The sequence below is a fragment of the Syngnathus acus genome, chromosome 9 (assembly GCF_901709675.1).
Source record: "Syngnathus acus chromosome 9, fSynAcu1.2, whole genome shotgun sequence".
Classification (NCBI taxonomy): Eukaryota; Metazoa; Chordata; class Actinopteri; order Syngnathiformes; family Syngnathidae; genus Syngnathus; species Syngnathus acus.
In genome coordinates this window covers 7785759-7802857 of record NC_051094.1, presented here as the reverse complement: position 1 = coordinate 7802857, position 17099 = coordinate 7785759, and the positions used below count along the sequence as shown (strand labels likewise).

At 42.0% G+C, this 17099-nt stretch overlaps 1 protein-coding gene across 5 annotated transcripts in view; it reads left to right on the top strand.

Moving 5' to 3' along the window:
• grid2 (glutamate receptor, ionotropic, delta 2) overlaps window positions 1-17099 on the top strand; it is a 261431-nt gene continuing 244332 nt past the window's right edge. For 2 of the 5 annotated variants that reach the window (XR_005098888.1, XM_037259605.1), the window contains exons 1-3: window positions 116-305; window positions 5441-5499; window positions 8566-8665. Coding sequence is in view for 4 of the 5 variants with exons in the window: in XM_037259605.1 (XP_037115500.1) it covers window positions 5497-5499; window positions 8566-8665 (103 nt within the window). In the remaining variant the exon portion in view is untranslated. Of the gene's footprint in view, window positions 306-4068; window positions 4082-5440; window positions 5500-8565; window positions 8666-9218; window positions 9929-17099 lie in introns of those variants that run through there. The other 3 variants (XM_037259604.1, XM_037259602.1, XM_037259603.1) reach the window with 3 other exon arrangements.

The following is a 17099-nucleotide window of genomic DNA, read 5'->3' as shown; positions in this document are numbered from 1 at the left end:
TTTACTATCACTAGCATCACTAGCAACTATATCTCCCTGTCACACCTGATTCAAATGACCAGGGGCGTGATGAAGTTGTTTTCCGCCTACGTGTCACGCTGCCCTGCACACGCGGAAAGAGGAAAAATACGACTGGAGACGCTACAAACTCGTCAGTATTAAGTTTGGGTTCTAAAACCAAAAGGATTATGTTTGACAAGCGAAATGCATGCGGACACATGCTGCAACGTGCAAATTCTGGTGCGCGCAAAACGGAAACTTCTGGCTGCAACAGCGTCCATCTTTCATCTGCACGTTGAGGACAGGTAAAGTAACTAGTATATTAACCACGATTGCAAAGTTAAAATCAGTAGGTGGGCTGACGCGACCAACGGGATTTATTTTTAGTCCTATTTTGGTGCTTCAGTTGCAGAAAGATGATCATTCGGCTCAGCAATGACCCTAAAAGCCGAAACTCTGCGAACTAGTACAAAGTCAACAACACTGAATGAAGTATGGATTATCAAAAGTGTTTGCTTTTTTTATTTTTTATAAAGTCAGCATATTCTAAGACATTGAAACTTGTCTTAAAAGCAGTAAATTCAATGAATGTTGACTTGCATTAATTTTATTGTGATGCATGATGTAATTCTCTTGCTTCTAAAATTTGTTTGTCATAATTGTTGATTTTGTTGCAAACGTAATGAAAAAAAAAGAAGACACCGATCATTGTGGTTTTTATTTTGTGATTTATTTTTATTTTTTATGTATACATGTCTAAGTCTTGGTCTTGATACTCTCTAGGCTCAGTAATGGCTTGGTCTCGGTTGATGTGGTCTTGATTACAAGACTAATCCTGTCTATTCTGCCTCGTAACAAGTGACGAGGAAAAAAAGAACACTTCTGGTTCCTGTCAGTTCTATCGGCCTGTGTGGCAGTCATGATTGAGTTCTCTGCCTTGCAACAAGTAGCCACACAAATGTGTGTTTTACAAATGAAGATTCATGCTTTTTATTTACTTGACCTATCAACTTTAGTGTGTTGACTTTTGGTGAGTCCATCCCAACCTTGTGGCAGTTGATATTGAGAGAAGGGTGGGTCAGAAGAAATCAGTGGGGAGGTGAAGTACGAGAGACAGACATGGAGGGTTACGAGGGGAAAAAAAGCACCCGAGGGAATGTAAGCCACAGCTGCGCTGGACATCAGCCAGCCTGCTATTAACGCTGTTGGTGTGCGTGTATGTATGTGAGTGCTATTGTATTTTAATCTTGTGCGACTTAGTGTAAAAAAACAGTCTGAGAACCAATGAACTATCCCCTCTTTCATCGCAGAAAAATAAGAGTTAAATTAACCGCAAGTGGATATCTTCTTGTGGTACCTTTATAAAAGGACACCTGCTTTTAGATCAGAGACCCCACAGTAAATTTAAAGGAAATTAGAGGAACTGCTGTAGTTTGATGGAAGCAAGTTGGCTGTGTTCACCCCCACCACGGCGCAAAACGCCCTTTTGTCTTATCTACAAAAATGACAAAAGAAAGCAAACCTCACCCAGGCACAACTATTTTGTATGGGCAATTGAATTGAATTTTTTTCATCAAATGTCTTCTTTAATAGCATTTCTAGGGCATTCATGAGTTTTTAATATATATATATATATAGTGTGTATATGGCTGAATATGGTACAAAAACATGTTTGACTCAACATGGCAGCAGAGAGAGGTATGCACCAGCTGTGATTAAATTAGAAAAAGAAAGCAATGGCATTTTGAGAAAGGTGAACGCCGCAATCGATATGTAATTAGTGTGCTGCCTCACTTCACTGGACCTTCCACTCTGACATCTTTGTATGAAAAGACTCCCGTGCTTTTATTTTCATGTACTTACTCTCACGTGGCTTCATTACTTTTTTCGGGTAAATGACGCTTGAAGAATCCTAATCGCTTTATTATGAGCACTGCAGCCATTTTAGAGGTTTTTTTTCTTTTCTTTTTTTTTTTTAACTGCAGTTTCGCGGTGAGGTTAAAGTCATTGCTGTTTATTCCATCAGGTTAAATGGGTGTTTAGATTCTTGCTGGGACTTCAGTCATTAAAAGTAAGCGCATGAGCCTGTTGTGCTGAGAATTTTGTAGCATTTTGTACAAAAATGACTTGAAAAAGTTTCTCATGAACCTCTTTTATTATGTGGGGGCAAACAATACTGATCAAAACATATTTAGCAATTTGATAAAAATAAAATATTACATTCATCCTTGCCAAAGTTATAATGTATCATTTTATTGACTTACATTTATTTCACCATGAGATGGATGACTTGGGATCTAAATTTAAGGCTCCTATTTTTGTTGCCAGCCTCGGCACAATATGATAAACATTGGATGATAAATAATACGGATACCATTATGAAAATGGTATTTTTTGCTATATTACAAAGTACGCTGAGTTTCATGATTTGAAACGGATTAAGATGACCCCCCCCCCCCCCCCCCCACTCACACACATCAGTATAGTGTTTAGCAGGTATGCCTCACAGTTCTGAGGTCTGATTTTAAATTTGACCTCAGTCCCCCCCAGTGTGGCATTTAATCTTCTCATTTCTGCGCAAATACTCCCACCTTTTCCCACAACATTGTAAATCACCCCTAAAAGTAAATATCGTTAATGGTTGTTTGTCTTAAGTGCCAGACAACGACCAATACAGGGTGGATTCCGTCTCCTGCCTTAAAGTCAGCTGGGATGAGTCCCTAATGTGAGGACGCGCCGCAATAGAACGGCAGCCATCGCCGTAGTGTTTCAGCACCAGGGCTTTGGACAGCTCCGACTGCAGTATACTGCGCGTGTAGTTCAGCACCACAACTAGGGGACAGCTCCTATACATAACATGACCAGCGAGTTGCTCTCTCCGAACACTTTGGGGGAAAAAAAAAAACCTTTGCGATAAGGGAGGAGGGGTAAAAGGGCGGAGTTTAGGCTTTGAGTGGTGAGATAAACGATTTGATTGACAGTCTGTGTCACCATGTAGCAGTATAACCCTAAAGTTGTACGAATCAAACATTTGCTCGGAATGTCATCATTTTAGATTAAGACCTGAGTTGGTCAGCAGTCCTCTAAAAGACCAACACCGTTGATGGAAGCTAATGAAGTTGGGTGGTGCCTTCAGGGACTATCTGCATTTGTAGTTTTATTCTATTTGTATATTTGTCCGTCAGTCCAACTGCCACCCATCCTTATCTGCTATCTATCAGCAAGAGTCCAATGAGGACGGATGTTGCCTTCAGTCAAAATCTGGCTTTACGCTTTCCGTCCATCTCTCCAAGTCCAATAGTTGCTCAGCTTCTGTTTGAAAGTAGCAAAATTAGGTTGTATTGGGTACATCTAGCTGAGTCTCCTGAGCTCATAAATAGATCCTCAATAGAAAGATTTCCATCCCTAATTTATGTGACCACGACAAAACTGTTTTGTGCTCTCCTATTGCCTGCTATTAAGACATTCAAAGAAAAAGCAGTGCTATAATTACCCTCAAGAACGTTTTCTCAACACCCGGCACCACTTCAAGAGCATAGCTGGGGGCGAGGATCTTCTACCTCCTTTCTCTTGGTCTTACAATCTCACCACCACCACCACCACTTCATTTCTTATCTTGTGGGTTAACAGCACAGGGTGGGGGGGCATAAAGGGATTTAATTTTATGGCTTCCTTCAGAGGTCTTTACATGAGGACCAGACGCATGATTGAGTGGAGAATCTATAATTATTTAAGGGCAGGTGAAATAAAATTGGTGGTCGTGGTGTTGGTGGTTGGTTGTTGTCATAGTGATGTATATGTAAAAAAACATGGTGTAAAGCCAAAGCTCTTTTAGACGTATCATCTTATCTTAATGTTGCATACATCTTGCTTCCAGTAAAAAGCCATTTAGCGGTATATGGGAAAGACCTCAAAAAGGAGAGTGTAGATTAGAAATCACCATAAAACACACAAAATGCGACCAAAGCTTGTAGCTGCTTATTAAACACTGCTTGCAGATTTTCCGCCTCTTTTTCGCAACACTTGTCTGCTCACACCAACACAAGCTTTTCAATGACTCATTCTCAGCAGATTTTTCATTGTTGGGTTTTAAGCTAAAAGCAACATTCAGCTGTTAAACATTCCTAAACTAAAGCAGTAATAATTATTTGTCGCCATTGTTGTTGTTTGGTTGTTTTTTTGTAGCCACCCTGCTCACAATTATATAAAGGCCCTTTTAATTTTTATTTTTTATACATATTTCTTTTATATTGGATAGCAATTAGGCCAGCAAAGAAAACCACTCTGTAATTGCTTTACAAAGGCCATCAATGACTCAGTTTAAACGAAAGCTCGCGCACGCACGCTCTCTCAAAATCACAAAAATCAAAACCAGTCTTTGTTCAATCAAAGCAATGAATACATCTTTATGTGTAATTTGACAAGGAGTTACTAAAATGTGTCCCAAAAATGAGGTTCAAAGTACATTTTCTCCCCAGACAATCTAACAGACTTTAAATATATTCTTAGACAGACCTTTGTTACTAAGTATTACAGAGTCACAATCATTTAATACTGAAAGCAGCAAAAAATTATATACGACTGGAAACAATGACCCGAAGTGTACCGCACATTGTTGATCTAAAAATACCACATTAAAGAGGCAAAGAGCTGTCACAACTGTTACTTGTAATGGCAACAAAGCCCGAGGGGAAAGCCTCCCACGATTGCCGTTGTGTGTGTAAAGTTAGCGTCAGTTAGAATTGGCGCAACAGATGTGTGAATGGGTTTCAGAATAAGAGAACTAAAAGGATGTGCAGTGTTAGCTACCTTTAATCTTGGGCGGTCTGTGCCTTGGAGCTCCGGGGCTGAAATTACGTGTGATGTTAGAAAATGTCTGCAAAGCATGCATGGGCAAACTTTTGAGTTTGAGGCCTGTGAGCTTAAACGTTTGAGCTTTTTGTTGGTTTTGTGTCAGGTTGCCACTGACTAGTGTAGTGATAATATAGCACAGGGGATGGTACTCAAATGAGCGCAATCTAATTAATGAAGGATGGATGAGACAGTAATGTAAAAGGAAGGTTGTTGAAAGCATAGCGCTTAATAACTAGCACAAAAGTGATTGTTTCTGTTTCCATGATATCCCACGGGAAAATTAATTTTGAACAACTTCAACTCCACTCAGCCACATTGGTGAATGGAAAGCATTTGTGTAACTGTCTCGCACAAAGCTAGCCGATTGACACGCACTTGTACAACGCTAATAAGCAGTTGTGATGTCGGCTTTCACCGTCCGCCCGGTTGACTTCTTTGTACGAGGCAATGAGCTGCTTTTATCTTTGCCACTTTAGAGGATTGCCACATTATAAAAATGGAAGCCAATTTTCATCAACAATTTGATTTCCACTGAAGACTCTTATTTTGCAATTTTGTATATTTTTCTTCTTTCTCTCCCACACAGTGACGCTCTGCATGCAGTTCAGACTGGAAGGGGACAAGATGGGCGACTAAATTGTCATGGTAAGAAATAGAGCACAATCTCATCTTTGTGATGCTTATGTATAAGGACACAGGGTGGCCAATCACCTTCAAGGAAATATCAAATCTATCTTGTTTTACAATTAAATGAAATATGTGGTTATGGTAAGCCAGGTATTGTAAGGCACACCTTTAATTGACAAATATAAAAAAATATGAAATAAAATATTGGTAAGGCACAGAAAGCAGTTGACTTTAATTCATGTATTTATTTTTGACATTTTGTATTAGATGTAGGGCATTATAAACACAGAACTCAACCTTCATGACCTGTTTCAGATAGGAAAGCATAAATATCACCTCCCATTCAAACTGCTCCAAGAAATGAAAGCATTAAATGTTGATTCTATTAAACAGAGTAACATAACAATCCAACATAAAAGTACATCACCTGAGAGACCTGTTTTGTGTCCCTGTGTTTGGCTTCACAAGAGACTGTTGTATTATACACTTTGTGCGCGCGGCTCAGTTCATTGCTCGTCCACGGCCCAACAATAAAAGATGCAGTTTTGCATATTCCTTTCCAATCAAGGCTGTGGGTGATGTTGCCAAACCTCTGTTGGATTACTACTGCAGCAGTTCTGAAGACAATCCGCAAAAAGGCGTTAACTTCCCTCATGGCCCTGAAATATTTATAGAATTCATATATGAAGTCGTTTTTGATATGTTTTCACTTTCGCCAAAGTTTTAGCTGTGGGGAGTGTGAAAATATCAGTCCACAAGGAGGTACAGTCACAGGTAAATAGTCAAGGGATTGCTTGACAACTTTACCATATGATGATGTCATATGATCTGCACGGTAGTAGTGGATAGTAGGTCTAACAAATTTGTGGTTATGGGCAAACCAACAAAAATACTTTGAATGCTTCTAAAAAAATAAAAGGTGTAGATGAAGGAAAAAAAAAAACAATGGTGCTGTTGTAAAGAGGCTTTGATTCACAACCACGCACATAAAATAGCACCTCCTCTGCCGAAGAATGCTGAAAACGGTTCAAAAGGGGTTAGCATGACTCAAAAGGAACACAAATGATTACAAAAAAAAAAAAAATAATTAATGAACATTAGAGAAGCAAGTCATCCTGTAATGGTGACCTGGGTCGTTTATTATTATCATGGAGTCAACTGGGAAGAGTAATGGCTATTGACCGTATTAGGCTTGAGGCTTCTGTTTCTACGGAAACAAGGTGGCTATTGCTTATCGTAAAAATCTGAGATTGTGTGCAGAAAATGATTCAAAAAAGTGTGTCATGTCATAACGAGACCATCCTTTTTTTGGCAATGAAGGGCTGATGATGGTTTGAGTCAACACAGATGGTGTACGGAATATTTTCTGGCTTTCAAGCCAAACATTTCCACACAAGACTTGAACTCCGCTGCGCAGTTGACTGAGCGCCACCTCAAGGTTATGTCCGTCTCTTTGCTCAGTGGCAAGCCAAGCGTTTTATCACATGGCCGAGGTCTGAGGTCGGCCCGCTGGTTGCTTTTTTGCTTTGGATGTTTGGTGGGGAAAAATAGGAAAGACTTTTTTGATCAAAGTCAAAATAAATCAAACTGTTACTCTCTGATGTAGGCTGTGGTTCCATTAGTGAGAATAATGTTGCTCATTTTAGCCCGGGAGTTTTTTTTTTCTTCCTTCCAGTACTGCTAAGGCAGGAAAATACATAATGCGACGACGTTTCTTATTAAATTTTTTAGGTGGGGTCATTTCCAATGATGTTAAATTCCTTTGCGTTGGAATGTTTATAATATGTTAAACTTTGATTAATGTGGAGGCCAAAAATTGAACTGCACTAATTGCAACTTGTGGTGTATTTTCTGTATTACATTGGTAAAATAATACGGCAACTGTTGTCTTGGGCAATGTTCATCATAAAAACACAAAACGTTCACCCAAGAAATGTTGAGCTGTAGAGTCCATCAGGGTTGTTTGACTAAAATACAAGCATAGTAGCTATTGTTGTTTTGAAAAGCATGAATTCTTCTCTTTCACATTTTTCGCCGTCTCCAGACACCCAAATAACAAATGATAATCAATAGCGCCACAAGAGCAGAAGCCAGACCAGCTTTGACGGTATTAGTGGGCCTATCACTTTTTCTTCTCCTTCTTCTTGTCCCGTTCCTTGAATGCGTCTGTGCGAGGCTAGCCAGCAGCTCCCAATCCTCCTAATCCCTAATCCAACGTCTGAGGCCGATTAAGAGGAGCCCTTCAGGGGAGGACGGCGTTGGACAAACACTTGATTGCAGATAGGAGGGGGCGACCGGATGTCAGCAATGACTGATGGCTAAATCCTTGGAGAAAGTATCAGAATTAAAAGGTTATGCGGTTCTTTTTTGGCCTCAATGTACGGATGCATATGAATATTTTACCCGGTTGTTTTTTTTTATGAAAGGAGGGCCATCTTCTTTCAAAATTGAGTGAAAAGAAAAGCTCATTAGCAGCAATGCACTTCCATAGAGAAGAAATGAATGTTTTTCTTTTCTTCTTTAAATTTGGCTGAGTTTACCCAAGAAAGAAATCGCTACTTTATTTAAAATGGAAGTACTTTGCAAACCGTGAAAAACACAAAATGGCAGCTCGTAACATTAGCCTTAGTAACATCATCTACAAAATAATGGAATGCAATTTGACACCGTATTAAAACTGTTAAAAATGGTTAGTCATTAAGTTCATTTTGTGGTAGTGCCACACCATATGGCACTGTTGTCTTTCTTTACCCAATTCTTGTTTATGTATAATACAGAGCACAATAGTTAAATTAAAAATCAAAGGTGGCACCAGATGGCGCCGTTCTGCTTTTGTGCATTGTGTATTTTGAATACAGAGTGCTTATTGCCCTTTTTGCCTGAATTCAATTGAACGTCGAAACGTCGGGCAAAATTCAATATGTGCGGCCATCTGCAGAGACTTATTGATGGGAATTACCTTGTTCCTGCTGACTAACTGGTCTACACTACGATGACATTTTTGACAGAACAGCACCAGAGCTCAATGTATGTAGATGTCTTCTCCCGCCTGTTGATTGGAATTCTTTCTTTTTCTTTTCCCAGTGTTTGACTGGCGGCCAGTTGAGGGTTGATCCCGCTTCTTGGCCGAAGCCAGCTGGCATAGGCTCCAGCTCACCTGCGACTCCGTTGAGGATGGATGAAGGTAAGTCCCTGTTCCTGCTGACTCTATCCAACTGTCAAGTCTGCCTTTGCCTTGTCATTCAAATAGCTTTGTGGGCATTTGTTATTCAAAAAGCATACGGGTGACGACAATAGAAAATGCGGGAGACCTGTTGGTGGAAATTGCTTGTCCCTTTTCCTGCTGACCAGTGTACCAGGCACAGTCACCATCAACCTTTGATTTGTCATTAGAACAATTTCATAGGCATAACTCGAACGGCACCAATTCTCAATGAGGGGCAGTTATCTACCCTGAAGATAAATGAGAGAGAGAGTGAGAAAGAAAGAGAGAGAGATGATGGAGGGATGATGGAAGTGAGCATCCATGGTCCTCAGCAATGTAATGCCAGATCTCTGCCTCTGTCTCTCTCTCGCTCTCTCTCTCTCTCTTTCTTTCTCTGTCTCTCTTGCGTTCTGCTCTCTATCGCTCGCTCGCCCCCCCCCTCCTTCTCACCACACACACAGACACACAACAGGCACACAACGCACCTCCCCTTCCCCATCCTCTCTGTGCGCACGCCGGGGCTTAACGCGAGTCCCCGCATACAGAGTGCAGAGTGCGGAGCGAGGCTTTGCGCATCATCGCTGCTTCTCTTCCTCCTTTTGGATCCTGCCACCCTGTTGTGGAAAAGCAAAGTGTACACTGTACACTTCATTTCCTGGTTTTCCTAGGAGCATTTTTTTTTCTCCTCAGTTTGGGACTATGGTGTGTGTTCCAGCCTCGGACGAAAAGTGCGTGACAGGGAACCAATGGGGGAAATGAAAATTCTGGAAGTTTTGGTGCTTGGATTGCTTGATTGAGTTTGGATTTTGCGTCGCGTTTGAAGAGCGTGCAGCTGAAGCTGAGGCAGCGCAGGCTTGCAGATTTGTTCTCTCCTCCCTCCGCTGCAGCTCGCCGTCTGCGGCTTTCGCGCCTCTCCTTTTTGCCATGCGATGATTTAACACTGGGGAGGACCAGCACTTATCCCCCCCCTCCTCTTCTTCTTCCTGCTCCTCTTCTTCTTGCATCCCCGCGAAGAGTGAGCTGCTCCTCACAGATGGACTAAAAAAAAAAAAAAGAAAAACCCCAGACTCGGCTTTTTCTTGGATTTGCTCTGCTTTTAAATAGGGAGGAGACTATCTATTCATCTTGTCAGTCCATCCATCTATTTGGACACCATGAGAGTTTTTCGCACTGTGTTGCTCATGGCTGTCATTTGGAGCCACGAGTGGAAGTGTGCGCTTTCGGACTCCATCATCCACATTGGTAAGAAATTTGGACTGTTTTGTCTTGGTTCAGAAACTCAAATTATGCGTGCTTGGTTGTATTCTTGGGCAAAAAAAGATGTCTCCTTTGCGTCAACTTTCCATTTGAACTTGTCCCTGAACTTGAATGGCACGCATCGCCTCGTAGAGGAAGGTGTCGTCTCTTTACGCGGGTTGATCAATAGAAAAGACCCGCAGGGTGCGACACATCCGGAATGTCATCTTGAGCGATTGCACGATTTTTATTTTACTTTTATGATCAAAGGAATGGTGTTAAAAGGGTCATCTTCAAAAATTGCAGCGAGGATAGGCAGAGTATCCATCGCAAGCATCTGCAGTGCTGGAGAACAGGAGAGAGGAATAAATCACGTACCGCCGTCTTTGCTGCCTCCATAGTGTGGCACTGTTGCTTTAGAGCAGGGGGTGTGGAACCCAAAGCCCGTGGGTCACAACATTTCTGGCCAGCAATGCAATTTAAAAAAAAAAAACCCCAAAAAAACCTGCGAACGATGATTTTGGGAAAAAAATAAAGCTTTTGATGCGTTTCACCGACAAGGGAATGAGGTCCCCCCCCACCCTGAGAGTGATGAGTGCAGTTTTAGGTGCTGTGTACATCACGACAAAGTGGTCGTAGATAGTGGTGGGTGCGCATAACGATTGCACAACTTCAATGGCCTTGGAGACTGAGAGAGGGAGTGGGAGGGGGGGAGCGCATGAATGTGTGGGTGAGACACCATCATGATGATAAGCACCTGTCCATTTGGAAGTGTATTTGGACGGTCATGATAGCATCTATATTTCACTGGCTTCTGAAATGAGCTGATGGTGTGCAGGGGAAAAAAAAAGCACGGGTGATTTGATCCATTTATGGGGCCAATTTAAGCAGGTCCCTGGATGCAGGTTGTCAGGAGCGGAATCACTGTCAGGCTTATGTGGCTACAAGGGTCAAAATAGTGATGTGACTTGCAATATGCCCGACTGACAATGAAAACGATACTGTGATTATTCCAATGATGATAATTAGGATGGAAGAGTAATTCGATTCTTTATTGCTAAACGAGGCATCAGGCAGACCTGCGATTATAATATCACAATATTTTGTCGATGAAGTAGGAAAACAAGGAAGTTAGCAAACAGAATTGGGTAACGTTTTAACTCATTGGCGACATCTTCATACGTTTTCAACATTATCAAGACATTTTTAAATAATTTGTTTTATAATAAAATGTGCTTGGACAAACTATTTTAAAAGGATGTTCAAAACTGTATTTGCCAAGAGAGGCTCCATTTGGACTAGCATTAAATTGTTAGCACATGGCGGTAGTACGTTGTCACCCCCCCACAATGGTGGAGGTGCCACAGCGAGGCGAGGCAGACATCTCTAATCCGGCAGTTCAACAGATCACCATGTGACTCTCTGGTCTGATCCCAGCAGCCGCAGCGTGTTCTGCAAGTGTCTCGCCGCACGACACGGAAGCCTCATCGTTCTGACACGCATACATAGCAGCGTTAAAGCTCTTGGCTATAGAGATGCTATGCGACCTTTCTCAGTAGGCTCACCAACAATAAAGCAGAACTGAAAGCAGTTGAAGGTCGACTATTTGATGCGTCTATGGGTGAGATGGGGAAGCTCGCCAACCTGACCCACCTACCTCATACCAACCATAAAGTCCCTTAACTAGAACGCGGATGAAGGTTGAACTCGTCGATAGTACTTTATTTTGCCGATTGTTGACTCCGATTCCTGCGGGTCCTCCAGAAGCTATACGCCAAGATTTCGTCAAGTTGTTTTTGACTTTTGTTAAAAAAATCATTATTTTCCTCCAAATGAACAGGCTTTCTATTTTTGTATGAAATCCTACAAAACAAATTCTTAACTGTTCTATTTGTGCAAACCACACAAACAAGCATCCTCTGTTTGACAACGAAAGCTTTTTGTGGTGGTTTGTTGAATGCAAGTCGCATTTATTCCTCCTCATTGAAACAGTGCATTACGGGACACTCTCATGAACAAATGTGAGACATTTGACTTATTTGATTTTTATTTATTTATTTATTTTTTTTTTTTTTTGTTTCTCGTTTTTTTTTCCCCCCGCTCTGCCATTTTGCCTCGTGATCAATAGTTTCATTTTGTTGCTCGCCTTTGAATCACAACAAAAAGGTTATCAATGAGAAAAAAAACCTCCAAAATAATACTGTCTCTCTCCTTACCTCGCCAATCCATCTATTCTTGCCTCCTCAGCACAGCAGCCATAAACCACAGTGCGCGAGAGGATTGCTTTTTCTCACGAGTGTTTCAAGGAAATGGACGTGACATTGGGGAGCATGTCAAGATTTCAACCTGGAGCAAACCTCTTTACTCCACTCCGACCTGTGTGTACTGTGTGTGTGAATGTGCATCATATTGACTTAGAACAAAGGTAAAAAAAAAAAAGATAAAAGTAACATAGCCAGTGGGCGCATCACATTGACATGTCAAAAGTAATCCCTTTTTAATCTCTTTGTTGCTGCTAAAGATGGATTGAGGGAAGGCGAGGCCGGGGAGATGTATATCAAAGGGGATAAGGGGGGTGTCTGTGCATCTCTTGGCTGTATTTAGAGACTTTTTCACCTCTAATACGGTCGCCATGCCCTTGGATTGAATCGTTATTCCAATGTTTCATGTTGATCGTAAACTTCCCAGTTGATGTAGAACGAAAGCACAGCTACCCAGAACGCTAACCGAATAGCATTCATTTTATTCGTTTTTGCAAATCAACTGATCAAAATTCACATTTTGTATTACGACTTCACTGAGGGTTGAAGACTGAGTACAGAAACCTGCGAGGTTTAAAAAACCTTTGATCAAGCATTCCATTAAATGCTAAACTTGTAATGAGTTATCAATAATATTGACTCATGCCTCTAGCCTAAAACAGGTCCGTTTAATTGACTCTTATTATTTATTCAGATTAGGTTTTACACACAGCACTTAGTGTTGGGCAGACTGGTTGTAAAATAGCAGCCCCTTCCTGATACCGTGTAAGGCTGGAGATCAAAACTGGTCCATTCAGCAAAAGTATTCTTTCAAAATTATTTTTACTATCATGTTGGGCATAAATAGTGACATTTAAAATCGTTTAAAAATAATTCCCAATGAATCAATTTTGACAATACAATCAAAGATGTATCATTATCGACTTCTCAGAATGCAGACTTGCTCCTCCTTTGCAAATGACTTCAATTGTGATGTGATTTGAGCTGATTTCTTCGTGGTCATCAGCATGCAGAAGGATGAATGGGAGGGGGGGGGGGGTGTACTCCTCCTGTGTTCCTGTGTGCGTCGCGTGCTGCATGGCAATGCCCGTCCCCCTCCCCACTTGTGCTTTATGAGGGCCGCCGGTACTGACACAAAGACGACGCAGGCGAGCGAGTGGCGGTGTGTTGCCCCTTGATGAGGAACACGGCTTGATTTATGCAGTCACATTAAATCCTCACTACACACTCAATATATATATATATATATATATATATTTTGCATTGTACCAGGAGCATTAGGAAAAGCTTGTCATTCATGCCAGTCATATTTGACTGTAAATGCAGACAGCACTCATTTATCCTTTCTTGATATTTCCTTCCTTCCAACTCCCCATCATGGTTAGTGAAATGTTTCAAATGCAGAGTGTACAGAATATTTTAACGAGTATTTGAAATGGCAAGAGTAGAGAGCCATATAGGAGAGCTGCTTTTGTTGCGGCATAACTATTGCCCATTTTCTGTTCTGTGTATTGTGTTTGGGGTTACAGGGAAGCTGGATCTCCTATGTTGGGAAATAATTTCAACCAAAGCTTTTTCTGCATGATTGTTGCTGATCGGCATGCTGTCATTCTGATTGATGGTCTTAATGTAGTTTGGCGGTTCCCAGTTTATTTTGACATGGATTAGCCCACTGCCTTAAACTGAGCAGAGTTGGCAGTGCAAGCCTTGGTCTTCGATGGCAAAGTGGGCTGGCCGACCTCATTTGTCATGCAGTCGACTAATAAATGTGCAGGGTGTGAATTTATACATTAGTGAAGGTGTAAAGTGAATAAGTCATTGCTGGTAGTGAGGACATTAAGCTTTCATTTTGATGCAGATGCATAGCCTTGTGCTGTGTCGACCGGCTTAGTCGTGCATAAAGAAGGGTTACTCGAAGCGAGTCAACCTTTTGGTTTGGTACAGAAGTTCTCGCGTGCTGTCAGCAACCCCACGACCGGCCCGTGTTGTAAATTCCACAATGCAGCTCATGAACGCAACACATAAGCGGTGACTGTGAGGCGCCTTGTATTAATGTCACATCTTTTGAGTTATGCATCTGCGAGTGCCGACAGACGCGCTGGTCTGTGCTATCTTTGATGATTTAGCACCTCATATCTTGGAATGCTTGTATGCCAAAGTTTATTTTTTCCACCCATGTGTGCATGATTCACAGAGGTGGGGGGAAAAAAACCCCATCCGGCTCATGGAACATCCGGCGGTTCCCCACAAGTGCCACGCGATATCTGGTGAAGCCGAGTGACAGACGTGTGTGTACCTGTACTCGCTGAGGCACATCTTTTCAGCGGGCAACAGAGGGAGAAAAAGGTTTGAGGACGAGGCGGCCTGACGCGGCGGAGCCACGAGAAGTACGATTGCCTGTCAGAAAGGCTGCGGCTGCACTTGTAGTCTGTCTCGGTTGCCAATGACGGTGGAACAGCGCCGGACGCTGATGCGAGTGGACGAGCCCGGATGGTCGAGGTTCTGGCTGATTCTGTTCTGTTTGTGCCAGGCTGCAAACACTGGGACGCAAGAATGGTCGTTTCATCACGCTTTTCATAGTGGGTGACTCTACATCACACAAGACTCGGGCTTGTGAACTGCAGAGGAATCGCTTGACTATGTCGACTCGATGGCAAAATGGAGCACAAAAACGGGCTGAGTTCTCAACTTTAAAAGCTCCACAAAAAATGATGCAAAATAGTTGGTCATTTTAAACTCATTTTGCAACATAACCCTTAAAAGTCAATAGACCTGCAGCGTGTGGACATTCACTTCGTGCCGAGACGTTCCCCAAAATCTGCCAGGATAGCCTGCTACTCACCTGTGACCCAAGCAAGGCAAGCAATGGATTATGACTAGGGGTGTAACAAAAAGATTTGAGTCAGAAAATCATATTATCTTTCGACTGAGTTTTGTTCCTAAAACACAGACAGAACTTGGAAACAAGTCGGTATCACTCGCTGATGGTAATTTAGTAGTAACCTCATACGTACAGTAAATATTTGTATGAAAAAGCCATAACAGCAAAAACAATATCCTGCTTTGTGGTTGGCTTATACTACATAGGAAGAGACGCAGGCAAGTTTGTCGCTTGCCATGAATAAATACTGAAGGTTGTGACCATCTTGAACTGGAGCACAACTAACCTGGCAGCCAATGGGGCAAAGGGGGGACAACACACACACACACACACACACACACACAAAAAAAAAAAATCACTTTTCCACAAGGGCCACGAGGCCAGGGCAGGAAGAGGATTCCAGACAGACTCTCATAAAGAGAAGTGATGCCTTATAAAGCTTTGGATTAGCAACGGGCGCTTCCCTGCATTGCTGTTACTAAAGCGCCAAGTGTCATTTGCATTCCTTCTTAGGCAACACTTGACCTTTAGCGCAAGGTTAGCAAACAACGATGAGTAGCTACTCATAATAGGCTGCCGCAATTGCACGCATGCCAAGTTTCATTCTGATACTGATTCAAGAGCAGAATGGAGACGTTCTCCTATCGCATGCTAATTTTTCCCTCTATATTAATCATGCTTTGGTAATTAAAGTATAAATTTATAAAACAAATAACAGTGAGACTTTGCAGCGATGGCAATGCTTGTCGCTAGATGTCCCAGCATGCATTCTTTAGTCTTTTAGCATGTCCTATATTTGTCTACGCCTGCTTCTCATCTATTCTTCATGCGTTACATTTGTGTAATAGAATGAATATTTACAGCTCATAGTTTTGCTTGTTCGACTACAACGTGCAGCAAAGCGGCCAAAGGGTGCCCTGAATGTGCATCAAGTCGGCTCCGTACAATACGTGGACATTCGAATGTCTCGGTCATGCATGTACGCCAATGAGAGCCTGTTCATGCATTAAGCATGCCACTTAAGCATAGCGCTCTAAAAAATGCTCATCAGCGAGCTGTGCGTCTCGGCGGGAATTGTACATGTGTGGGTCCTCATCCATGCGTGTGTGGTGGGGTCATTTTGTCATATACCGGCAGCCCACTCAATCCGCTGAATTATTTCCACGACAGCCAATCATGGTGGTCATGTGGCTTTTTGTAGCACAGTGCTACAAATGACACTTGGACAAAGAATATAATTGCCTTGTTGAAATCTACTGAAGTGAATCCTTGGATGGTAAAACATGGAGATGTTGCCAGAGGATTTTGTTGGCATGCCACAAACACAAGTATATATTTCAGATTATATCAATGCCAGCAATGACCTAGATCCTCCATCATCAGGTCTCATGTTAATCTCTCAATTGTGTTTACTGATGTAATATAAAAATCCAATGTGGACATTTGCTATTGAGCTACAGATAAATGATAATTAGGGAATATAATCATGTTTGAGGCAAATGCGCACTGTGAGCACTCTGACAACACAGATCATAGAACCCAACTTTTATACCTTTTTTTTCTTTTTATTTGTAGCATTGTGTTGCTACGCCGCCATTTCTCCCTAGTTATAAGGTTCGCAGTCCTCCTGTGTGTGTTCTCTCTGTCCTTCCGTGCATTTTCTCCAGGTACTCTGGCATTAAAGCCTCTAAATTGTAGGTGGGAGTGAATGTGATGGATGTGCTTGGCACGGGCTCCTCGCATATCTGAGGTTCCGGTTTTGAATCACCACCACTCGCCAAATGTCATTTGAAATAGGCTCCCGCTCATCCTTGACCCTAATGAGGACAAGCGTTAAATAAGATGAATGAGTCGACAGCTCCAAAATAATAATGTATTGATGTATTGTGTGGCCCGAGCTTGTTGTGCCACACCTTGAGAGCATAGCAGAGCGCTTATGCGGCTTGATATCATATTGAGCACACCAGTGACTTCATTATGACCGCACAGTCAACCCCCCTCAGTGCGAGAGAGCGAAACAACTTGGTGGTGCTAC